The sequence below is a fragment of the Engystomops pustulosus genome, chromosome 7 (genome assembly GCF_040894005.1).
Source record: "Engystomops pustulosus chromosome 7, aEngPut4.maternal, whole genome shotgun sequence".
Classification (NCBI taxonomy): Eukaryota; Metazoa; Chordata; class Amphibia; order Anura; family Leptodactylidae; genus Engystomops; species Engystomops pustulosus.
Window position 1 is genome coordinate 64320136 of NC_092417.1, and position 26153 is coordinate 64346288.

General features: G+C 45.2%; 1 protein-coding gene across 2 annotated transcripts in view; it reads left to right on the top strand.

The window, feature by feature from the left end:
• Nucleotides 1-26153, top strand: part of EXOC3L4 (exocyst complex component 3 like 4) — a 95879-nt gene that overhangs the window by 41899 nt on the left and 27827 nt on the right. For both annotated transcript variants that reach the window (XM_072116238.1, XM_072116239.1), the window contains exons 4-7: nucleotides 4224-4341; nucleotides 4776-4904; nucleotides 13320-13420; nucleotides 13758-13853. In XM_072116238.1, the coding sequence (XP_071972339.1) occupies nucleotides 4224-4341; nucleotides 4776-4904; nucleotides 13320-13420; nucleotides 13758-13853 (444 nt within the window). The remainder of the gene's footprint in view (nucleotides 1-4223; nucleotides 4342-4775; nucleotides 4905-13319; nucleotides 13421-13757; nucleotides 13854-26153) is intronic.

Consider the following 26153-nt stretch of genomic DNA (forward strand, 5'->3'; position numbering starts at 1 on the left):
CTGAGGTGTGCATTCTAATGCTCTACAGCAGCTGAGGTGTGCATTCTGATGCTCTACAGCAGCTGAGGTGTGCTTTATGATGCTTTACAACAGCTGAGGTGTGCATTCTGATGCTCTACAGCAGCTGAGGTGGGCATTCTGATGCTCTACAGCAGCTGAGGTGTGCATTCTGATGCTCTACAGCAGCTGAGGTGTGCATTCTGATGCTCTACAGCAGCTGAGGTGTGCATTCTGATGCTCTACAGCAGCTGAGGTGTGCATTATGATGCTCTACAGCAGCTGAGGTGTGCATTCTGATGCTCTACTGCAGCTGCAGTGTGCATTCTGATGCTCTACAGCAGCTGAGGTTTGCATTATGATGCTCTACAGCAGCCGAGGTGTGCATTATGATGCTCTACAGCAGCTGAGGTGTGCATTATGATGCTCTACAGCAGCTGAGGTGTGCATTATGATGCTCTACAGCAGCTGAGGTGTGCATTATGATGCTCTACAGCAGCTGAGGTGTACATTATGATGCTCTACAGCAGCTGAGGTGTGCAATCTAATGCTCTACAGCAGCTGAAGTGTGCATTCTGATGCTCTACAGCAGCTGAGGTGTGCATTCTGATGCTCTACAGCAGCTGAGGTGTGCATTATGATGCTTTACAACAGCTGAGGTGTGCATTCTGATGCTCTACAGCAGCTGAGGTGGGCATTCTGATGCTCTACAGCAGCTGAGGTGGGCATTCTGATGCTCTACAGCAGCTGAGGTGTGCATTCTAATGCTCTACAGCAGCTGAAGTGTGCATTCTGATGCTCTACAGCAGCTGAGGTGTGCATTATGATGCTTTAAACAGCTGAGGTGTGCATTCTGATGCTCTACAGCAGCTGAGGTGGGCATTCTGATGCTCTACAGCAGCTGAGGTGTGCATTCTGATGGTCTACAGCAGCTGAGGTGTGCATTCTGATGCTCTACAGCAGCTGAGGTGTGCATTCTGATGCTCTACAGCAGCTGAGGTGTGCATTATGATTCTCTACAGCAGCTGAAGTGTGCATTATGATTCTCTACAGCAGCTGAGGTGTGCATTCTGATGCTCTACAGCAGCTGAGGTGTGCATTATGATTCTCTACAGCAGCTGAAGTGTGCATTATGATTCTCTACAGCAGCTGAGGTGTGCATTCTGATGCTCTACAGCAGCTGAGGTGTGTATTATGATGCTCTACAGCAGCTGAGGTGGGCATTCTGATGCTCTACAGCAGCTGAGGTGTGCATTCTGATGCTCTACAGCAGCTGAGGTGTGCATTATGATGCTCTACAGCAGCTGAGGTGTGCATTATGATGCTTTAAACAGCTGAGGTGTGCATTCTGATGCTCTACAGCAGCTGAGGTGGGCATTCTGATGCTCTACAGCAGCTGAGGTGTGCATTCTGATGCTCTACAGCAGCTGAGGTGTGCATTCTGATGCTCTACAGCAGCTGAGGTGTGCATTCTGATGCTCTACAGCAGCTGAGGTGTGCATTATGATTCTCTACAGCAGCTGAAGTGTGCATTATGATTCTCTACAGCAGCTGAGGTGTGCATTCTGATGCTCTACAGCAGCTGAGGTGTGTATTATGATTCTCTACAGCAGCTGAAGTGTGCATTCTGATGCTCTACAGCAGCTGAGGTGTGCATTCTGATGCTCTACAGTAGCTGAGTTGTGCATTCTAATGCTCTACAGCAGCTGACGTTTGCATTCTGATGCTCTACAGCAGCTGAGGTGTGCATTATGATGCTCTACAGCAGTTGAGGTGTGTATTAAAAGGATTTGCAACAGCAGAGATGTGTATTATGATTCCCTTGAGCAGCTGAGTTGTGTATTAGGAAGTTCTGCAGATGCTAAGGCATATATTATGAGATTTGGTAGTAGCTGAGTTGTGTATTATGAGGTTCTGCAACTGCTTTGGTGTGTATTAAAAGGTTCTGAAACAGCCCATGTGTGTATTACAAGGTTCTGCAGATACTGAGGTGTAGATTATGAGGTTGGCAGATGCTGAAATATGGATTATGAGGCTTTGTAGTATGTGTGCGGGTAATACTATAATCTGGGATGTATAAAGAAGCACTATTTTTTCTGGGGGCAACATTTACGTCATCAAAAAAAATTGTGGACCCCCACATATTTATCGCCCTTTTAGAAAGGTGGCATAAAAAGTTGTAAGCCCCATTCCGGTCCCCTTTTGGCAAATGTTAAAAGCTTAAGTCCCCCAAAATTTTCCTTTTTTATGGGACTTCTTTTAGAAATCACTGCACAAAGTGACAAAGCCACTGGAGCTAGAAAGACAGACTTTGATGGAGATTTATCAAGGCTTGTACAGGCTTAAAACAAATTCCACTCCCCTCTTTGACTACCTCCGCACCAATTGGTCAGGGAGGTGCGCCTTCCTGGCGCAGTTTATTGCACAATTCTATACCAGGCAGGAAAGGTGTAGAATTTGCTGAATGCAGGGATGTGTGCCTCATATTCTAAGAGGTTGGAGCACCCTGATATAGGTGGCATGACCTTTGGGTTAGGGATAGATGTAATTAGTAGTCCCAAGATGCCAGCCTAATGATAAATGTCCCCCCATAATGTCTGGCCAACTGCAGTCCTTCCTCACTGGGCACCTCAATCACATTGTTGCATCTTTCTACTGCCTGAGGCCTGCTACTTAATGAGCATGTTTTCCTGGCTGACAGAGCTAAGAGGGCAAAGGCCTGTCAGCACTTTACTGACAAGGCTCCAAGGACCACAACAATCCAAGTCAAGGGGTACAAAGGAAGCTGCGAGTCAGCTATGTTTAAGTAATTTGTCACAACTATCAGGTAACAATTGCAGGCAGCTGTACAGTGGTGAGCCCAATAAAAAGATTTCACTGGTGGGCCATAGGCCCAACACTCAATACATGCTGTGTATTTGGGTCCCCAGGAGGCTAAACAGGCTCTCTACTGTCAGACCTTGTAATGTACTATATCTTACAAAGATGTCTTATTACTATGTAGATCAATTATTGTATTTATACCAGAATAGATTGATACATCTTTCACATGTACCATATATACTCATGTATAAGCCGAGTTTTTCAGCACAAAAAATGTGTCAATAATAAAAAAATTAAACTTACATACTCACCTTCCGATGTCCCCGATGCTTTTCTCAGCTTCCCGATGCTCGTCGCAGGTCCTCTTCTGTCTACTCTCCGCTGTAATAGCTGGCAGAGCCGCGGCCATGCGATCTGCCTAAACGCTCATACTATGATGCAGCCGTGATGTCATAGTATGCGCCGGCCGGCAGATTGCATGGATGCATCTCTGCTGGCTGTTACAGCGGAAAGAAGACAGAAGAGGACCCGCAACGAGCATCAGGAAGCTGCAACGAGCATCAGGGACACCGGTTTATTTTTATTTATGTAAGTTTATTTTTCTATGCGGGCTGGCTATATACTAAAGGGGGCTGGCTGGCTGTATACTTAAGGGGGCTGGCTGGCTCTATACTTAAGGGCTCTGGCTGGCTGGCTGGCTGTATACTTAAGGGGGCTGGCAGGCTATATACTAATGGGGGCTGGCTTTATACTCCAGGGGGCTGTCAGGCTATATACTACTGGGAGCTTGCTGGCTACATACTGGGGAGGCTGTGAGCAATGCATTTCCCACCCTCGGCTTATACTCGAGTCAATAGGTTTTCCCAGTTTTTGGTGGTAAAATTAGGGGCCTCGGCTTATACTCGGGTCGGCTTATACTCAAGTATATACGGTGACATGAGTGATAAACTTGTCTGCCTGCAGACGCCACTAGGGGGAGCTGAATACAGATTTCACTGTATTCAGTGTAAGCTGTGAAATTATCTGTGTATTGAACTCTCCTAGTGGCATCTTCTCGGAGATGTAATACTTACTGTTGCCAAGAAATAAAATATTAGGGCAGGACCCCTTCCCCAAGCTGTCCAGTAACAGTTACTTGGTAGTTACACTTCTGCTTATATGTGTTGTACATCTATGGTTACTTGAAATTCCTGTCACTAAGTAGCATGTGCCATTTCTGTGTATGTACTTGTACAGCGCTTTTGTTGTGGCTTCCACTGAATAACCTTCACGGATGATTGCACAAATGTGTTTTACCATTTTATCATGTGAACACTACCTTATAATTACACTTCTGCCTGTTCCTCCTGCTATTCTGTATAGAAATGTAGAACTGATACACCTTGTCTATTTAACTCTTGCAGTGAGGATTTTCTGGGCAATCCTGATCTTCTAAGTGAAATGCACCCTCTAAGTCTTGAACCTCTGTTAGATGGAGAATGTCTTCAAACATTGATAACAGATTATAATCGCGCTTTGCAGGTAATAATTCCATTCCTTATGTATTGGGGGCTTCTATGTGGTTGAGAAGAATAGGCTCACTTGATTTTTTGGTACAAAGTTTACCTTTTCAATAGTCATGGTACCCAACAATGTAACTTAATGTAAGAATATGTATATAAAAGCTTCCTCTAGTGGTTGCTGCAAGGAAACCCCATGAGTACCTTACCCTAGTGGTAGTGTTACTTCCCCTAGCAGTGGCTGGAGTATCTAAGCTTCATTCTCAACAATGGCAGTGACCTCACTGAGACTGCTGTATCTCAGAAGCCAATGGTCCTACATTGAACAATAGGCCACACATGTGCTTCTTTTGTAAATACAGTCTTGGTCTATGCATTAATATCGCTACCCTATATAATTGACAAATTTGCCATAATTATATGATGACTCTAATCATGTCCTGAATGCCCTCCTAGAAAACAATCAGAATGTATCTGAACAATATACTAGAAATAGAGAAGAAGAATTGGGAAAAAGGAGAAGAGGTTGAAGAATCTGTCTTGGCTGACAGCTGCCACTTACCCATTTACACAGACATTGAGGAGGTAAGTCTCCTGACTATAATCATTAAGATGCCCCTTGACTAGATCAGGTCTTCACTGCTTTCTAAATGATGTGTTTTGAGACCATCTTTATTAGAACCAAGACTGATGTTAAGTTCTTGTTAAGGTCAGAGTTGCCTCTTGATCATTACGGTAAGGTGTACGATTTTTACCAGAGGAGATAGGGGATCCCTGTCAGAGGCATCTTGGTGCCCTGGGCAGACAAGCAAAGTTTCGCCCATCCCCCCAACAATCCTAACTGGAAAAATGAAATGTCCTCCATTAAAAATTATAAGAAAGAAATCTAAGTGGCCATTTGCCATGGGAACATCTACAATAAGGCCTCTCAGCTGTAAATATAGCGTAAATAGAAAAAAATGTCCCTCCAGTGGAAATATCTGCAATGCTTATACCAAAAAGAATGTAGCTAGCTCTTAAATATATATTGGAAATGAATATACCGAACACATACATACCGATGACTAGGCCGCACATATAAATAATGACCAGCAATGAATAAACAGCACTTCTCCATCAAGTAGGGGACATCATGAAAACTTCTCCTGGCCGTGACTTATCTCTGCAGAATTTGTCACCTGGGTGACTTTAGCCGCTGGGGAACATCTCCACACCCCATCCCAAAAAAAATCACAGTCAATATAATGTTCCCTAGATAACAGCTAAGTGCCCCCTGCATATACAGATAATGGTAATAATTCTTTATTTATGCAGCGCCTACAGATTACGCAGCGCTGCACAAGGCATGCCAAATTGTCCCTATCCCCATGGGGCTCCCAATATAAACAACCTACCAGTATGTTTTGGAGTTTGGGAGGAAACTGGGGACTTCCTTACACCAGACGCGGGCTGATCACTGACCATGGGTAGGTGCAATACACTCCTTCTTGCACTATGTATTTAGACACACAGCAATGATATTGGGCATGTGCAATATGTTATAGCACATTATTATGTAACAGATCTTACCAGATCTAAACATGTGTTCTGTCTACAAGTAACATATTTAACAGTGCAATATCGGTGGACGTTATCTGGGAACCATAGAATCTGTGCATATTCTCAGCACCTTATTCAAAGTACTAGTATAATCTCCCTGATATCGGTCCACTTACGCATCCTGCACTTTTTGAGCTGTCTTTGATGTCTTTTGCAGTCCCATGTATCACCCCGGATCATCTGGTTGTAATTTTGTATTTTTCTTGTAGTGTCCTTGTTTCCCTTAAACTATTATCAGCCTGCCAATAGTTTTTAAATGTATGTTTAATATGTGTTTTCTTAATAAAATAAAGTTACATTATCACATAGAAGTCGGGCAAAGTGGCTTTCTTTTCTAAATAGGTTTTGCATGTAGTTTTAGCCATACCGTATAATTGTAATTAGAGCATACCACATGGGTAGAGCACAGGCACGGTCAATTCCACCTGTATTATTAGTGTTGGAAACTGGAGGATCCAGAGGAAACCCATGCAAACACGGAGAGAACATACAAACTCTTTGCAGATGTTGACCAGGGTGGCCAGCCTGGGTGACCCCTGTAGTATATAGCCAGCCTTCCCCCCTGTAGTATACAGCAAGCCTGCCCCCCTATATTATATAGCCAGTCTGCCCCCCCCTGTAGTATATAGCCAGCCTGCCCCCTGTATTATACAATCAGCCTGCCCCCTATAGTATATAGCTAACCTACCCCCTGTAATATATAGCCAGACTGCCCCCCTGTAGTATATAGCCAGCCAGACCCCCTGTAATATATAGTCAGTCTGCACTCCCTGTAGAATATAGCCAGCCTGCCCCCTGTAGTATATAGCCAGTCTGCCCCCTGTGGTATATAGCCAGCCTGCCCCCTGTAGTATACAGTCAGCCTGCCCCCTATAGTATATAGCCAACCTACCCCCTGTAATATATAGCCAGCCTGCCTCCCTGTAGTATAAAGCCAGGCTGACCTCCTGTGGTATGTAGTCAGTCTGCCCTCCCAGTAGAATATAGCCAGCTTGCCCCCTATAGTATATAGCCAGCCTGCCCCCCTGTAGTATAAAGCCAGCCTGCCCCCCTATATTGCATAGCCAGCCTGCCCCTGAGTATAACCCGAGGCACCTAATTGTACCACACAAAACTGGGAAAACGTATTTACTCGAGTATAAGCCTAGGGTGAGAATTTCAGCCGCCACTCTCTAATAAAATGTCCAGTGTTCTCCCCTCATAAATGAAATGTCCACAGCAGCCCCTCCAATTAATAAAATGTCCAGCAGAGTGCCCCATTAATGTAATGTCCATCAAAATACCCGCATTAATGTAATGTCCAGCAGAGCGCCTCCATAAATGTAATGTCCAGCATAGTCCCCTCATTACTAAAATGTCCAGCACAGTGCCCCCCTTAAAGAAATAATGCTGAACCCCATCATCCTCTTTTCCTGGCAGCACCTGTTCAGGTTCCCAGCCAGGCCGCAGATGGACGTCAATGCGATAGACACTGCCGCGTCTTAGTTTCAGTGCCAGCAGATTGCATAGACACACCTCTGCCGACCATGCTGGGAATCTGAAAAGGTGCTTCCGGGAGAAAAGGACGCTGAGTCAGCGCTGGAGGGGGAGTACTATATTCACTTTATTTTTTTAACGTGAGTGAAGTACCCCACTCACTTTATAAGTCGAGTGGGAGCTTTTTTAGCACAAAAATTGTGCTGAAACTCTTGACTTATACTCACATATATACAATGGGGCAGATTTACTTACCTGGTCCATTCGCGATCCAGCGGCGCGTTCTCTGCGATGGATTTGGGTCCGTCCGGGATTCATTAAGGCAGTTCCTCCGACGTCCGTCGGGTTTTCGTTCGGCCACGCCCCCGATTTCCGTAGCGTGCATGCCAGCGCCAATGCGCCACAATCCGATTGCGTGCGCCAAAATCCCGGGGCAATTCAGGGGAAATTGGCGCAAATCGGAAATATTCGGGTAACACGTCGGGAAAACGCGAATCGGGCCCTTAGTAAATGACCCCCATTATCTCCATCAGTCCCATAGAAATGAATAGATCAATCGTATGCAATGCTATTTATTCACACAGGAGTTAATAGGAATTTCCCATAGCAAATGTGTATCAATTAACCCCAGTATAGGTGATAAATGGCAGATCACTGGAGGATCATGACGAGAATGCGAGTCTCCAAGGCTCATATGCAAATAAAGCCGCTTTGCATACATGTGACCACTTCTTTATTAATTTAATAATTATTATTAAATCATCAGGTGTGTTCCTATTTCAGCAAATCAATGTTAGGCCCGTTCCAATGTTAGGCCCGAACTCGCATTACACTCGCAGCGCAAGCGGGATTCGTTCCTGGCAGCAAGCGTTGCGAGTGCGATGCAAGTGTAGAACGGGCCTTATTGTCTGAATAATGAAAAGTTACCATACATACTTGAGTATAAGCCTAGTTTTTCAGCACAAAAAATGTGCTGAAAACCCAAACTCGGCTTATACTCGAGTAAAAAAAATATATCAAAACTCACCTTTCCCCCGCTGCTGGCTATGGTATACAATTTTCCAATAATCTTTCTGTATCAATGCCTCACTATTTTCTAGATCGATACAGAAACTATATTGAAAAGTTGTATATTTTTTCATAATACAAAAAATAACATTAATTTGCTGAAATGGGAACAACCCTTTAATTTCATGGTGCTAAACATATGAAATAAGGTTCACATACAAACCCAAATCAGTATAAGACACAAAACAAGACTAGAAAATTGAATGAAGTGCTAGTTACACATGTGCCCTAAGACTCCATGCACACAAGATTTCTCATAACAGCTATAATAATAATAATGCTAGAAATTTTACATATATCCACTATTCTGGTAAATGTAATAAATATTATTCAAGGGATGTTAAAACTTATTTAAAGGAACAATACACTTAATGGGATATTTCTGATATTTTCTAAAATAGAGTTTAAAATTCTATTCAAAGATTTACCTACAGTAAAGGTTAATATATCAGGACTGGCAATATCATGGATCATGTCCATTGAGACTTCAATGATGATGATACAACTTTGCTGACTATGCACCTTCTCTACTGAGATGACTCTATTATTGATGTCCCAGTCTACACAACACAGCTGACAAGTGATATACAGCCTGTGTGTGTAGAAGTGTAAAAACTGGGCTATTTTATAATTTTTTATGGATAGTGACACAAAATCTGAAAACATTCAAAATCACATTGTGATTATACATCAGTTTAAATAATGAGCATGGTAGTTATCCCCCTTTGCTTGCACTACATTGATGAGTTGCAACCAGGCTCATACCAGTCCTCATGCACAGAGCCGTCCTAGAATTTTGGTCTTCACACATGTAGCGTACAAATATTGTGTCTTTCCACAAAAAGCACAACACACAGTTTTTGTTTTACTGCAACATTGTGACTCATGTGAACGTTGGGAGCATTTACAGCCGCTTCCTGGCAGAACGTGATAGATGGGGGATTTTGAAACTGCCATTTCAGAACCATTTACATTTCAATGGCTGGTGCATTGGCATCACAATAGCGAATATGCCAGCGTACAAAGTGTTTTAATTGTTGGAGTCGAGGAATTTAAATATCTGACGCCAGATACACTTAACCCCCTCCGTGCAGCACTTGGTTCTGTGAAGGGGGCGGGGGTAGGGTGTTATGACTACTGTACTATGTAAGAAAATGCTGTTTTTACAGTATAAAAAATTAAGATCTCTCGTATTCTGTCAATGTATACCTATGTGTCTAAATGGTTACAGAAGCTCCTCTCTAGGCTGTCAAGAAGAAGAGGCAGATGAAGTGGAGTAGCACAGGACTGCAGGATTTGTTTGTAGTCTTTGAGCATGTAGCTATATAGCACTAAAGAGAAGCTTTAATTAAAGGGGTATTCCCACAAATGCAAGATTCTTCAGGATAGCAAAATAACACATTCTCTAATTCACTGTTAACAAAAATACAGCATTTCACAGATATAATGAAACCCGTCACCATCAGTCTTGATGTACACAATTTTGGCTGCTCTGGCATCCGACCGTAAATCTTCTGACTATGGTTGGGTAGGGCAAATTCTACGTATGAATAGCTTCTACTATCTGCACACTGCAGTGCTCTCTAGACACTGACACTTCAGCCAGCAAGCACAGTGCAAAGCCTTAGTCTACAAACTACAGATAAGATCTCATCATCTCATCGTATCTTTTCCCTGATCTGTCTCTTCTTCTCTATTTGTATGTGAATGTACTAGTGAATGTTCATAAGCTAAATGAAAGTGTATATAAACCTGGACCCTGATAATCTAAGCACATTGTCACTGAGTGATAGGAGCTAAAAAAGCAAGAGTAAAATTGTAAAGTAAGGGGTTGTAAATGATCTTTATTGTGTAAACATAACCAAAGGAATAAAAAGTTGAGAACTTGGACATGGACAAACTTCTTTAAAGGGAATTTACCACCAGGAAAGTCTGTATGCAAATGATCCTGCAGGATTGAGCAGCGCCATAGGAATGGGGAAAGAGCATGTTCTGTCTTTTCCCCGTGTATGATTTAGTACGGTGCCGCACGTGTGTGGCACGGTATTGCCACCAGGCACCTATAGCCTTCTGCGGGGACGTATATACGGCCACAAACTTGCATAAATGGGGCCTTAACAGCAAACTAATGTGTATTGTCCAATGTGACCATGTTGATGCCGTAACCTGACGTAGCAAGTTTGGCATAGACATATTGGGGCATATTTATCACGTCAGTGGCGCAGAGGCCCTGAAATAATCCCAAAACCTAGCCGGACAAGCGGAGGCCGTGGCCGGCTGGGAGTAGGCTAGCCCGGGGCGTTACTGTCCCCACTCCTGCGTACTCGCTGCTGCCAGCAGGGCCTGGCATAGAATAAATGCTGCTCAGCAGCCTGCCCGATACATCAAGAGGCGGAAGCTACAGGCGCACGAGCTCTGGCGAATGATAAATATCTCCCCATTACTTTATTAGCCGTTACATTCAAGTGATGGATACTCTGTATTATCTGCAACACCCCTGCCAATACATCGTCAGAGGGGTAGTTGCGAACACTGCCCTCTCCAGGTTAGGAGCTGACAGAGGGAGCTGCAAACCATCCAGGAAGGTTCCAGACCTGGTCATCATGGGTTAACAGCGGTAGATTCTGCTTGTGCAGGCAAGGGTTAACTATGCTAAAGTTATCATCCAATTGTATTCCTTCCTGTGAATTGGAGTGTGATTGGAGAGTGAGCCACCACCTGACCAGGGAATAACAAAACCCCTGGACAGAATGGGGCAAGCTCTCTTGGAATCTAGCTCCTGATATAGGAGCATCTCTCTTACCAGCCACCTCTTACCAGAGAAGTCAGCTCTCTTGAGTTCCAGAAACCTCTGAGAGCACAAGCTCTTGGAACCCTAGAGAGCACACCATCCATCAGAGCATACAGAGAGAGAGACAGTGTAATTACCCAGGAAGTATGGGTCAGAAGTAGAAAAGAACATCCAAAAGAGAATATGACAATATTAAAGGAAAGCGGATGCCCATAAGTAGGTGAGGAAGCCAGTTGGTGCAGGCGAAATGCGTGGGGATTATTGCCCCCAGTGCCCAACACTGACATCCTTTATCCAGGTAAAAGAGTGGCTATCCTAGCACCTTCTATATTATATACTTACCATACCAGATTTTATGTGATATATTGCATTGATGGTGCCTCATAGATGAATATTGCAACCTGAATACATGTATTGAATTGCTTATCATTGTGCACTGGGGACAAGGGTATATGTAGAGCACCTAGGGTGCTTTTTTAATTGTTTTTATCCTTTTTTGTATCTGTGAAACTAATAAAATTATTATATTCACCTACTTATGGGCATCCGCTTTCCTTTAATATTGTCAGAGACAGTGTGACGCACACCTTGAGTGCCACACACAGAACACCCAGGACAAAGCCTGGCTCTACCAGGCTGGTGAATAGTCTCCTGAGGATCACTCTCCATGACCACTCCAGTAATCCGGACTCTCCAGTAATCCGGCATCTGTATAAAATCGTTTGGCCCGTTGCCTGCAGTTGTTCTAATAAAGAACCGTGAGGTATTTTGCACAACGTTGCCTCAGTCTGTTCCCTGGATATGGCTGTATCACCATCACAGGCACCCCATTCCTTACCCAGGGACATATACTACGGACACCAAGGGGTTGCCCCAGGGAGAACCAGTACCTCAGCCTCTCTCTCTCATATATTTCCTTGCACACACCACCTGCTGGAGACCTGCCAGGCTGTAGGACAGCCCTCCGGTCCCCATACCAAGCACCGTGACATTAGCGTGCCTAGGCCGCAATTGCCAGCCACTCCAGTATTCTGGGCCCAGGCTGCCTCCAGGCCCCAAGAAAAGGCTAGGCCCCAGTGGGGGATGTTGCATATCTCTAGAGTTGTTATCAGGTTTTTACTCTTGAAATATTCAAATATTAGCCTTCCATTCACTGCCCTATACCACCAGGGTTTCAAACATCACCCCTCCACTGCCCAAGAATAACAAGGACTTTATGCTCAACTCCATTAAGGCTCAAGATCATCAAAAGCTTCACTGACAAAGACCATCATAAATTACTGTCTACAGTTTAGCTATAAGGGATTACTAAGTACTGGAATTTACTCTTGACTCATGCACTGACCTACATTGTCAGGAATGTATCCCTTACACTGCACTTGATCACTGTCATATTGTTTACAGGGAGTCTTCTGCCTCCACCGTTATAATCTACTAGCAAAAAGCAGTACAGAAAAGCCCTGTGATTTCAACATACTTTTACTAGTTCTGTCCATTTTGCTTCTTGTTTTTTGTTTCTGAGGTTGTCACAGTTTAATGATGTAGTTGTGGTGCAGAGGTCTTGTCTTCTGCACCCAGAGCGCTGCTTTTCCAACCGTTCTTCTTCTTCCAGTGTGGCCCAATACTTTTTTACAAGGCAAATCTCCTCCTTATCTGAAAGTCCAGAAAGGAATCGCAGTTTACCAACTACCTCATTAGCATATGGATTAAAATGTAGATTTATCAGAAATGGCATTATGAAAATAACCATAAAGGTATAATAGTAATCATAGTGCATTTCTCTATAATAGGATGCCGACAGATCATACTGCTGTGGGAGATGGTAGACCCCCATTAAGCATTGTATGATGGTATTAATTTGGGAATTAATGGATGTATCCAATAAGAGGATTATATGACAATGTATGGCAATATTTGAATGCTTGTATTTGGGTATTGTGCCAGTCTATACGTAATAGTGAGCAGAGGTCCTGCATAGCTTCTTGCACATGGATCCTTTTATTTGTTATGAACTGTCTTCCATTCTGCCTGCCACAATCACCCCCATTATATTTTCTCTTTTGTAGATTATAGGAACTCATGTCAGAAATTCTGCAAAACTATCTGGCGAACTGGAGATTTCTACATCCAATGCATGTATAGAGGAATTGGGAATGTTCATCACAAGGTAAGTCATTAAACAGAAATAACACAACGTCCATGTGTTCCTTAGTAATAATAATAATTCCTTTATTTATATAGCAGATTATGCAGCGCTACACAGAGCTTGCACATTCCTCCTAATTTACATCTGCATTTTACACCAAGATCAGCAGTTTGGCCCCAGACTAGCTCAGACTATCAAAAGAAGGACGAATCTGAGCTAAGGCTCCCTCTCTCTGGACACCTCTCTGTGTGCCTCAATTAAAATATGCCATCATTCACATTGCATGTTACATTGCAGGTTTCTCATGCATTTATATCAGTTTATCATCGATTATAACAGGTATCTGTCTTATTCTTAGACTGCAAGCGGCCTTTAAAGAATGTGTCGGCACCAATTTCAGCGAATTGATTGTTCAGTACACAGTTGTCTATGTGAATAGTTTCACCAAACTCAGGTGAGTGAAAGATCCATAGATTTCCAAGATCCATAAATGTATATATACAAATATATATATATAAAGCAGATATTGCATATACTGTACTATAGCCCTTGTACTGCAGTCTTCTTATGTGACAGATGGACATTTGGCAAGTTAAGCCCCTTAGGAACCAAGTTGTACAATTCTCGCAGGGCTTGTATCACAAACCAAATTGAGTGACAACTAGAGATGAGCGAACATACTCGTCCGAGCTTGATGCTTGTTCGAGCATTAGCGTACTCGAAACTGCTTGTTGCTCGGACGAATACTTCGCCCGCTCGAGAAAATGGCATCTCCCGCCGTTGTGATTTTTGGCGGCCAGAAACAGAGCCAATCACAAGCCAGGAGACTCTGTACTCCACCCAGCATGACGTGGTACCCTTACACGTCGATAGCAGTGGTTGGCTGGCCAGATCAGGTGACCCTGGAATAGACTAGCCCCTGCCCGCGCTGCTCGCGTCATTCTCTGTCTGGATGCCGCTAGGGAGAGAGCTGCTGCTGGTCAGGGAAAGCGTTAGAATAGGTGTTCTATTAGAATAGTGTTAGGCAGGAGTGATTCTACAAGAACCCACCAGCCCTTCTTAGGGCTACAATAACGTTTTATTTTCCTTTTTTTTGGTTTGCCTGTGGCTGGGCTTGCTGCCATTAGTAGTGCAGCTAGTACCATATTGTGAGTAATTTGCAGGGAGACTTGTGTTTAGCTCTTAGTGACACACATATCCACCTCAAACACCGAAGTGGGACAATTTATTAGGGGTTTGATTTGAATTAGGCACAGTCTGCTGATTTATTTATTTTTACGTTTATTTCTTTTTAGAACTCAAAGTCATCAGGCACAGCACAAATCCAGTTGTGTGCTGTCAGTGTAGGTTAGAAACTAGCCATAGCAATAGGATAGCATCGTTTTGTTTAAAAAAATAAAAAATAAACACTTTAATTTTACACTTTAATTTGGAAAATGTTTAACCCGAGGGCTAGGGGTAGAGGACGAGGGCGTGGACGTGGGCGTCCAACTACTGCAGGGGTCAGAGGCCGTGGTCCTGGGCGGGGTGAGACACCACCTGCTGATGAGGGAGCAGGGGAACGCCGCAGAGCTACACTCCCTAGGCTCATCATGTCTCAAGTTACTGGGACTGGTAGAGCACTGTTGAGGCCAGAACAGTGCGAAGAGGTGATGTCGTGGATTGCGGACAATGCTTCTAGCCATTTGTCCACCAGTCAGTCTTCCACGCAGTCCACCCATGTCACCGAAATCAGCACTCCTCCAGCTCCTCCACCTCAGCCTCCTTCCCCCCAGTCTGCCCCCTCCCAGCAAAATTTGGCATTTGAACCGGCATACTCTGAGGAACTGTTTTCTGGACCCTTCCCACAGTCACAAACCACTTGTCCGGTTGCTGCTGAGCTATTTTCCGATGCCCAGGTTTTCCACCGGTCGCAGTCTGTGGGTGATGATGACATTATTGACTTCGCCTCCACAGTATCCACCAGCATTCAGCTCTCCATACCCCAGACGCTGGAGCGCAAAAGGAAGTATAGTGCAACCCACCCACACGCCCAAGCCCTCAACGTCCACATCTCCAAACTGCTTAGCCTGGAGATGCTGCCCTATAGGCTGGTAGAGACCGAGGCCTTTCGAAACCTCATGGCGGCAGCCGCCGCCTCGGTATTCGGTCCCCAGCCGCCACTACTTTTCCCGATGTGCCGTCCCAGCCCTGCACAAGCACGTGTCAGAGAACAACATCCGTGCCCTGACCAACGCCGTTTCTGACAAGGTCCACCTGACCACGGACACGTGGACTAGTGCTGCCGGGCAGGGCCACTATATATCGCTGACGGCACATTGGGTTAACTTGGTGGAGGCTGGGACCGAGTCTGACCCTGGGGCTGGTCAAATACTGCTGATGCCGAGGATTGCGGGGCCTACCTCGGTCCAGGTCTCAAAGGCCTACTATGCCTCCTCCTCCTCCCACCCCTCCTCCACCTCCTCCTCCAAATTACCATCCGTGGGCATGGCGCCATCAGTTGGTAGCTCTAGGCACAGCAGCAGTGCCATCGCTAAGCGACAGCAGGCGGTGCTCAAACTGCTGAGCCTAGGCAATAAAAGGCACACCCCCAAGAGCTATTACAGGGCATCATGGCGCAGACTGATCTGTGGCTGGCACCGCTGAACCTGAAGCCAGGCATGGTTGTGCGTGACAACGGCCGTAACCTGGTGGCGGCTCTGCAACTCGGTAGACTGACACATGTGCCATGCCTGGCCCATGTGTTAAATCTCATAGTTCAGCGTTTCCTCAAGACATACCCCAATCTGTCTGGTTTGCTCACGAAGGTGCGCTGCATCTGTGCGCATTTCAGGAAGTCCAGCACAGATGCTGCCACTCTCAGGGCAGCGCAGCGCCGCCTCCAACTGCCCGCTCACCGACTGTTGTGCGACGTGCCCACGAGGTGGAATTCAACATTAACCATGTTATCCAGAGTTTACCAGCAGCGCAGAGCGATTGTAGACTGCCAGATGTCAACTTCCACCAGAACTGGTAGTCAGGTCAGTCAGCTTCCTCAAGTCTACAATGAGGAGTGGACGTGGATGTCTGATATCTGTCAGGTGCTGAGTAACTTTGAGGAGCCAACACAGATGGTCAGTGGCGATGCCACCATCATCAGCCTCACCATCCCGCTGCTTGGCCTGTTGAAAAACTCTCTGGTCAGCATGAAGTCGGAAGCTTTGCGCTCGTCACAAGAGACGGGGGAAGAAGATTCCCTTGTTGATAGCCAAAGCACCCTTAGGTCTGTTTCTCAGCGCATATCGGAGGAGTTGGAGGAGGAGGAAATGGAGAGTCAGGCCAGTGAGGGGAGTGAATTCTTGCGCGTTGGGACTCTGGCGCATATGGCAGATTTCATGCTAGGCTGCCTATCCCGTGACCCTCGCGTTCAAAGAATTTATTCCAGCACCGATTACTGGGTATTCACTCTCCTGGACCCACGGTACAAGCAAAATCTTTCCACTCTCATCCCTGGAGAGGAAAGGAGTGTGAGAATGCATGAATACCAGCAGGCCCTGGTGCACAAGCTGAAACAGTATTTCCCTTCTGACAGCGCTAGCGGCAGAGGGCGTACTTCTGCGGGACAAGTAGCGAGGGAGAGTAGGCAAGCAGGCAGCTTTTCCAGCACTGGCAGGGGTACGCTTTACAAGGCCTTTGCCAGTTTTATGTCACCCCAGCAAGACACTGTCACCTGTCCCCAGTCTCGGCAGAGTAGGGCTGATCTTTACAGAAAGATGGTGAGGGAGTACGTAGCTGACCATACCATCGTCCTAAATGATCACACAGCTCCCTACAACTAATGGGTTTCAAAGCTGGACATGTGGCACGAACTGGCGCTGTACGCCTTGGAGGTTCTTGCCTGCCCTGCCGCTAGCGTGTTGTCTGAGCAGGTTTTCAGTGCAGCTGGTGGCTGACTCGACTGACAGGCTGACGCTTATCAAGATGAATAAAGCCTGGATTTCTCCGGATTTTCATTCTCCATCAGGTGAAAGAAGCTCAACCTGAATAATGTATGCACTCCTCCTCCTCATTGTCCTCCTTCTCCTCCTCTTTGTACACTAAAGCAGAGGAAACTGGCTATTTTTTGCCAGGGCCAACTGGCTCTAGCTATAGTACTCTATGTATTTAATTTTTCTGGAGGGCCACCTACCCGGTCCTCTGTTTTAAACAATTTTTGGGAGTGCCACATACAGGCACTCAATCTATTTAATTTTTCTGGAGGACCACCTACCTGCTCCTCTGGTTTGAAAACTTTTTTGGACTGCCACATACAGGCACTCAATTTATTTAATTTTTCTGGAGGACCACCTACCTGCTCCTCTGGTTTGAAAACTTTTTTGGACTGCCACATACAGGCACTATCCAAATTAAATTGTCTCCATAGCAGCCTCCACATGTCATCTTTTTAGCTGCCTCCACACGTTGTCTCCATTGCTACCTCCACACGTCATCGCCATAGCTACCTCCAAAAGTCGTCCATATAGCTGCCTCCATACATGGTCTCCTTATCAAACGAACTGTGTCAGGCATAATTTTGGGTTGTTTTCATGGCTTCCACATCAATTTTGTTAACTTTGTCGCCACCCTGCTGTGTAATCCACAAAATATACTGGCAAACTTTTATCATTTACCGATATTATTTCAGCGCTTCTTGCGCATCTGTTTACATTCCCCTCACCCGCCATAACCCAAACTTATAAGAACGCTACTACACTTGATCTTATACAAATGGTTCATAGAAGTGCTGTTTGGGGAGTAGCCTAGAGACAGGGGCTTGGATTGGCGAAAGCTCGTCTGGCAGTGGAGCGCCAGCTCCATCCCAAGATCCAGCTAACATAGTTTTAACTGCAGCACTTTTAATCTACTACTAGTTCACTGCCTCCATACATGGTCCCCTTATCAAACGAGCTGTGTCAGGCAGAATTTTGGGTTGTTTTCATGGCTTCCACATCAAACTTGTTAACTTTGTCGCCACCCTGCTGTGTAATCCACAAAATATATTGGCAAACTTTTATCATTTACCGATATTATTTCAGCGCTTCTTGCGCATCTGTTTACATTCCCCTCACCCGCCATAACCCAAACTTATAAGAACGCTACTACACTTGATCTTATACAAATGGTTCTTAGAAGTGCTGTTTGGGGAGTAGCCTAGAGACAGGGGCTTGGATTGGCGAAAGCTCGCCTGGCAGCGGAGCGCCAGCTCCATCCCAAGATCCAACTAACATAGTTTTAACTGCAGCACCTTTAATCTACTACTAGTTCACTGCCTCCATACATCGTCCCCTTATCAAACGAGCTGTGTCAGGCAGAATTTTCAGGTGTTTCACCAGATACATAGTGGAACTCGGCCCATCTGTCGCCGCCATGCTGGAGACCTGAAGTTGCAATCATAGCAGCGCAATATGGATGCCCCATACTGTCGCTCTTAATCATGCAACCATTTCTGTAAAAACAATTAAAAATAGAACCACTATGCTATACCATTATTCCTAGGTGAAATATTCAAACGACCCGGCCTGCTTTGAAAATTATAATTTTTTCAAAGTAAACGCTTCTGGCCCCCAGGCCCATTTTGGGTGGGGAGGAGCCGAGAGACAGGGGCTTGGACAGGCGAAAGCTCGCCTGGCAGTGGACCACCAGCTCCATCCCAAGATTAGGCAGCCTCAGAGGCATCCATGCATGCTGCCCCTGCTGTTTCCTGTCCATTTTGCCTCCACGATCCTCCACAGCGTCCACCAATGTGTCATTTAAACTCTCTCTATACCCCAGACGCTGGAGCACGAGAGGATATGCAGCACATCATCCCCTTATCAAACGAGCTGTGTCAGGCAGAATTTTCAGGTGTTTCACCAGATACATAGTGGAACTCGGCCCATCTGTCGCCGCCATGCTGGAGACCTGAAGTTGCAATCATAGCAGCGCAATATGAATGCCCCATACTGTCGCTCTTAATCATGGAAGTCGTCTCCATGGCTGCCTCCACATGTCGTCCCCTTATCAAAAGAGCTGTGTCAGGCTCATTTTTCGGGTGTTTCACCAGATACGTTATGGAACTTGGTCACTATGTCGCCACCATGCTGTGTTATCGACTAAATATACCGTCAACCTTTTGTTCACATAGGAAATCATTTCAGAGCTTCTTGCTCACCTCCTTTGGTGAAGCCTGAGTCCATTTAGGGCAGGGGTCGGGAACCTATGGCTCACGAGCCAGATGTGGCTCTTTTGATGGCTGCATCTGGCTCGCGGCCAGGGCCGCATCCAGGGATCGTGTTCAAAAAATATACTCATTTAAAAAAGCCCCAAGTGTATACATGCGCTTGGGGCTTCTCTCCTCCCTCAGTCCTGGCAGACACTTACGGTGCATGGATGGTCATGTGACCGGAGCCAGTAATTGTGTACATACCGTTGTTGCTCTGGTCACATGACCACGAGGTCTGCCGGGATTGAGTCTCGCGCTGCTGTAGCTGTCCCTCACCCTCTCCAGCAGCCGACTGTGTGAGGAGGGGGGAGGGGCTGAAGCTCAGCTTCCTGTGCAGCCTCTGTACATATCCCTGCACTGATATCCTGGGGGATTTGGGATCTATTCAGAAGATGTAAGTGTGTAGAAGTAACTGTCAGTGTGTGACATGTATTGTACTGTGTGTGTGCAGTATCAGTGTGTCATATGTATTGTACTGTGAGTGTGTGTGTGTGTGTGCAGTGTCAGTGTGTCACATGTATTGTACTGTGTGTTTATGTGTGTGCAGTGTCAGTGTCTCACATGTATTGTACTGTGTGTTTATGTGTGTGCAGTGTCAGTGTGTCACATGTATTGTACTGTGTGTTTATGTGTGTGCAGTGTCAGTGTGTCACATGTATTGTACTGTGTGTTTATGTGTGTGCAGTGTCAGTGTGTCACATGTATTGTACTGTGTGTTTATGTGTGTGCAGTGTCAGTGTGTCACATGTATTGTACTGTGTGTTTATGTGTGTGCAGTGTCAGTGTGTCACATGTATTGTACTGTGTGTTTATGTGTGTGCAGTATTAGGCCACATGCACATGAACACGGGTGAATTTTGCAGTGGGTTGATAACATCTGATAACAGTGGGGTGAATGGTACTTATCTCGCCAATGTCCATTGTAAGTGACTGTGTGGGTTGCAAAGACAGCAGGTCTTACTCCTGCCGTCTTCGCATGTATGAGGAGGTTCTGCAGCAGCTGAGGCTTGTGCGTAACAGTGTTCCTCCCTGCTGTACTAAGCCACCACTGGACCAAAACAATGGTAATTACCTGTAAAATAAAAACTAGATAATTTACACTGGAACCTGTGATGCTTGAAAACTCTTTCAGGACTCTGGCTTCTTCTTTTTAATGGGCATAACTAGATTTGGCTTCTTCCCACCTGATGAGAGATGCCAGCTTTCAGGCGTGCGCAGAAGAAGGAAGAGTGCTGGACGAGATGTTATACATCACAAGCGCGAATGTAAATTATCTATTTTTTTAGTTTAAAGGGAATTACCATTGTTTTGTTCCAGTTGTGACTTAGTACAGGGGGGAGGAACACTCCTTGCTGTACTAATGACTACTGGAGCGATTGTTCTGTCAGTGTCCCTTTAAACATATTGTACGGCTCTCGCAGAATTATATTTTAAAATATTTGGCGCTCATGGCTCTCTCAGCCAAAAAGGTTCCTGACCCCTGATTTAGGGTATGTCGCCATGACACTCTCTAGCCTGCTGCTGCTGCCGCTGCCTCTGCATGCCGTCCCCTATAGTGTCAGGGTCAATTATTGGATGTTTTAGATGCTATCTAGCCTCATTCGGTCACTCTGTCATGGCCATGCTGTTGCCCATAATTTTGGCATAATGGTACGATTAAGCAGCCTCAGAGGCATCCATGCATGCTGCCCCTGCTGTTTCCTGTCCATTTCCGTGTTGTTTCCAACTTTTCTGAGGTTCCCAGGTGTTTGGCCAAGCTTCCCTGTGCAGAGCCTTGGTCCCCTTGAAAAATGCTCGAGTCTCCCATTGACTTCAATGGGGCTCGTTATTCGAGACGAGCACTCGAGCATCGGGAAAAGTTTGTCTCGAATAACGAGTACCCGAGCATTTTAGTGCTCGCTCATCTCTAGTGACAACCCATTATTGAATATTATGGCACCCAATACAAGGCAGTATTCATCGCCTCCTTTCAGATGGTTTGTATAAAATGTTTAGCTTTTTATGGCTGAAGTGGAGGTCATTTGCCACAATTCGACATGTGAAATGTTGACCTTGATAAATGCAGCGCACAACTTTTCCACCTAAAGGAAACCTACCACTGGTAATGGTAGGTATTAGCTGTAAACACCGGGCACCAGCTCAGGGTGAGCTGGTGCCAGAGCTTATCTTTGCTAGAGTTTTAAACCGCTATATTGCGGTTTAAACACATTTTGATGAACAGACCCGAAGCAGCGCAGCGCCGAAGCTACCTCGGGTCTGTTCTTCAAAATGTGTTTAAACCGCAATATAGCGGTTTAAAACACTAGCAAGGGTAAGCTCCTGCACCAGCTCACCCTCAGCTGGTGCCCGGTGTTTACAGATAATACCTACCATTAGCAGTGGTAGGTTTCCTTTAACAAGACAAAATGTACTTCCAGTGTAGCATGGTGCAGCTTCCACCCAAAATTGTCAAAAACGGCCCTAAAAACATCTGTTCTACGGCTGATGGCTGGTTCAAGTAGCAGAGTTTTTTTTTTAATTAAATTATTTTATACTGTTCCATTATAAAGAATGTCTGGACCATTATACAAGCTCTTATACCTCCTGCTCATAGGGGCATATTTATCAGGACCTCTGCGCACCGCCAGTGGCGCAGAGGTCCTGAAATAATTGCAAATGCTAGCTTATTGCTAGCTTTTGCGATATTTTCCCCAATCCGCCACAGGGCGTGAAGGGGGGGGGGGGAGCGCGGCCGGCCGAGCGGGGGGGGGGGGGAGTGCGGCCGGACGGGAGTGGGCTGGCGCGGGCGTTACTGTCCCCGCGCCTGCGCACTCACTGCTGCCGGTGACTTTTCATACGTAGGATAAACGCTGCGCCACTGGCAGCCCGATACATCAAGAGACAGAAGCCTCTTGATGTATCGGGCTGCGAATTTGCACGAGCGCCAGCGTTTGATAAATATCCCCCATAGACTGTAAGCTCTTGGGAGCAGGGCCCTCACTCCTATTGTTCCATATGACTGTTTGTATTCTGTAATGTAATAGTATATTTGTATATGTCCCCCATGATTTGTAAAGCGCTATCAAATATGATGGGCCTATGTAAATAATAATAATTATTATATACATTAATTATCCCTGCCCTGCAATCCATTGCACAGAGCCCCTTCCCTCATGTTACTGTTACCCCAAAGGCCCCATGGAAGATTTTTGGCCTCAGTAAAACATCCGTCACTGTTGGTTTGCAATAATGGCAATTGGCATTCCTTATAGGAATAAGTAGTTACAAACCTCTTTAAATGATCTGTATCGTTACATATATTATATATCTGTTTGCACTGGCTCCTTGTTAACAGGCAGTAATAGGGTGCTGTCACACATAGCACTTTGACTTCATTTAGAAACGAAAACAAAGGGGATGGGGACGTTCCTGGGCCTGATCGCATATCCCTTTCTATGGGATCATTAACCATCGCCCAGTGTCTTCTATTGTTTAAATACATGACACCTGGTGCTGGTTACCGATCTCATGCGTTTACATAGAAATGCATATGTGATCGTGCCGTGGCGTCAAAGTACTGCTTGTGACCGCACCATTATAAGAAGGGAACTTCTTATGGAAATTCTTGCTTACCATATTTATAGCCTAACCAAGGAGGACACCTAACCTCAGAAACATGCAACAGCTTGTAATGTCTTTTATGTTGGCTTTGTAGCATATCAAAATGCTACAGTGCCACACCAACACGTAAAAGAGAGGGGAAAACCTAATGTGACACAATTGAATATTAAAAGTCACTTTTTTGAGCCAAATCTGATCTTAATGAATTTAATTAGCAATATATATCTGTTAAATATCTACCAAGTGTGCTGGGAAGGAAGATATTCTGTGAATTAAAGAAAACCTACCATTTTATTTCATGCATTATGAACCAAACTTAGCCTGAGAATGCTGTAGCTACACGGATGCAGAAACATATCTTGTTTAATCCCTGTGCTGAGTGGTTTTGCTGAGAAAACAATTATAAAATAATGATAATGAAGCTCTCTTAGTTCTGTGCCTGGGCCCCATGCTTATACTTTCACATTAGTAATACTTTCACATTAGTTATGCACTACACCAAAGGATGATGCAATCACTGTTGTCCCTGACAGGCAGATTAATCAATTGCTGCACCATCCCCCAGCTGCTGTGAATGAGTGATCCAGCTCAGGATGATTAGTCCTGTCTTGGCTGTTCAGAAAGCTCAGGTGTTTATGTAGGTACCCTCCTTTCCCAAGGCCCTGAATATACACTGCATCAGTGTATATAGCGCATTCTCAAGGTATGTTTGGTTAGTAAAGCATGAAATCCAATGGTAGATTTTCTTTGATAAGCTTATACTGTATGAGAGCAGCCTGTCCATAGTTTGTCAGTGAGGACTCTTACTTCTATTGTTTTAAACCCCAGAGTTCTGTATCTCCAAGTCACATGCAACTAAAGCTATCCACGAATGTGGATTTAAAAGTGCACTCATGCAAACAGCCACCAGGTGGCACTAACAACCAAAGTTATAAACCAGTCCAAAAATCTAGAACTAAAACTAAAATTAGCATTTTCCCATCATAAAACTCAATCATACAATAGCACATAGCAAAGTATAGCACAATATATAACAGTCCGTAGCACTATATATATATATATATATAACACAATAGACAGCACAATATGTTACATGAGTTTGGGGAACATCTTTTCCCCTATTTTATCTCTTTGTACTCTTCAATCCTGTTTTGGATTGCCTTAGGGCAAGTCTGAACTTGCCTTAAGGCACATACCAAAAGCCCAATTTAAAGTAAATAATTTATTTAAGATTCTGTCCATCAGAAAGACTAAATAGCTAGCCTCTTACACCACAATTCTTGTACCATAAAGTCAAAAATATTTTAACATACGGTATATGGCCTGCTTGTGCAAATATTTAGCAACTTTCATTGACATCTCATTATCCCATTAGTTTACTGATAATAAATAAGAACATGACTGTGTACACTGCACATATGATCAAGCAGGTAAAACAGAAACATTTATACATATTGGGATTTTATAACGTTTTACACAACACTTTGTCAAAATGTGGCCTTGTATATTCCCTATATACCACATATATCATTGGGACTTTGAAAACATCACTAAATGTGTTGCTAGCTCATCTGAGTAAGAGGATGGCAGGGAAACTGGAGTCACATTTTAGAACAGGCTTATAGAAAAGACAAATGTATCATATTTATGTTATATCTCATTTATTATAGGGGATAAGTATATAGATAGATGCTAAGCATATTCCCGTGGGCATTTAACCTAGGAGTATTAAAGGAGCAATATATCCTATGCCCACAAAAGTCCACATGCAGGGGGCCCCATTAGGACAGGGGCCCTAAACAATTGCCCAGTTTGCCCCACCCCCATCCCCCTGACTCTGGGTGCAGCATTAGCATCATTAGGATCATTGCCTGACAGAACCCTAAAAATGTGGTCTTTTCCCTCCCCCTCTAAAATACATCTGCATTCGGAAATAGAATTTCAATAATACCTTATATACTCGAGTATAAGCCGACCCGAGTGAAAGCCAAGACCCCTAATTTTACCACCGAAAACTGGGAAAACCTATTGACTTGAGTCAATAAATAAGCCGAGGGTGGGAAATGCATTGATCACAGACCCTCCCAGTATATTGCCATATAGTCCCCAGTAGTATATAACCAGCCTGCCCCCAGTAGTAAACAGCCAGCTCAGCCTGCCCCTTGTAGTATACAGCCAGCCCAGCCTGTCCCCAGTAGTCTACAGCCTGCCCCCTTAAGTATACAGCCAGCTCAGCCTGCCCCCTGTAGTATATAGCCAGCCCAACCTGTCCCCAGTAGTATACAGCCAGCCCCCACTAGTATACAGCCAGCCCAGCCTGCCCCGTGTAGTATACAGCCTGCCCAGCCTGCCCCCTGTAGTATACAGCCAGCCCAGCCTGTCCCCAGTAGTATACAGCCTGCCTCCTTAAGTATACAGCCAGCCCAGCCTGCCCCCTGTAGTATACAGCCAGCCCAGCCTGCCCCCTGTAGTGTATAGCCAGCCCAGCCTGTCCCTAGTAGTATACAGCCAGCCCCCACTAGTATACAGCCAGCCCAGCCTGCCCCTTGTAGTAGACAGCCTGTTCCCACTAGTATACAGCCAACCCAGCCTGCCCTGTGTAGTATACAGCCTGCCCCCACAAGTATGCAGCGAGCCCAGCACTATAAAAAAATAAACTTATATACTCACCCTCTGGTGGCCCCGATGCTTAGCGCTGCTCCCCCGATGTCAGTGCGGGTCCTCTTCTGTCTTCTATCTTCTTATGTCTTCGGTAACATCCTGCAGGGCGCCGCCATGTTCTTCCTGGCCGGCAGGTGCTTAGTATGACGCGGCCGCTGCTGACGTCACACTATGCAGCGGCCGGGAAGAACATGGCAGCGCCCAGCAGGATGTTACCGAAGAAAGAAGACAGAAGAAGATAGAAGACAGACGAGGACCCGCGCGGGGGAGCAG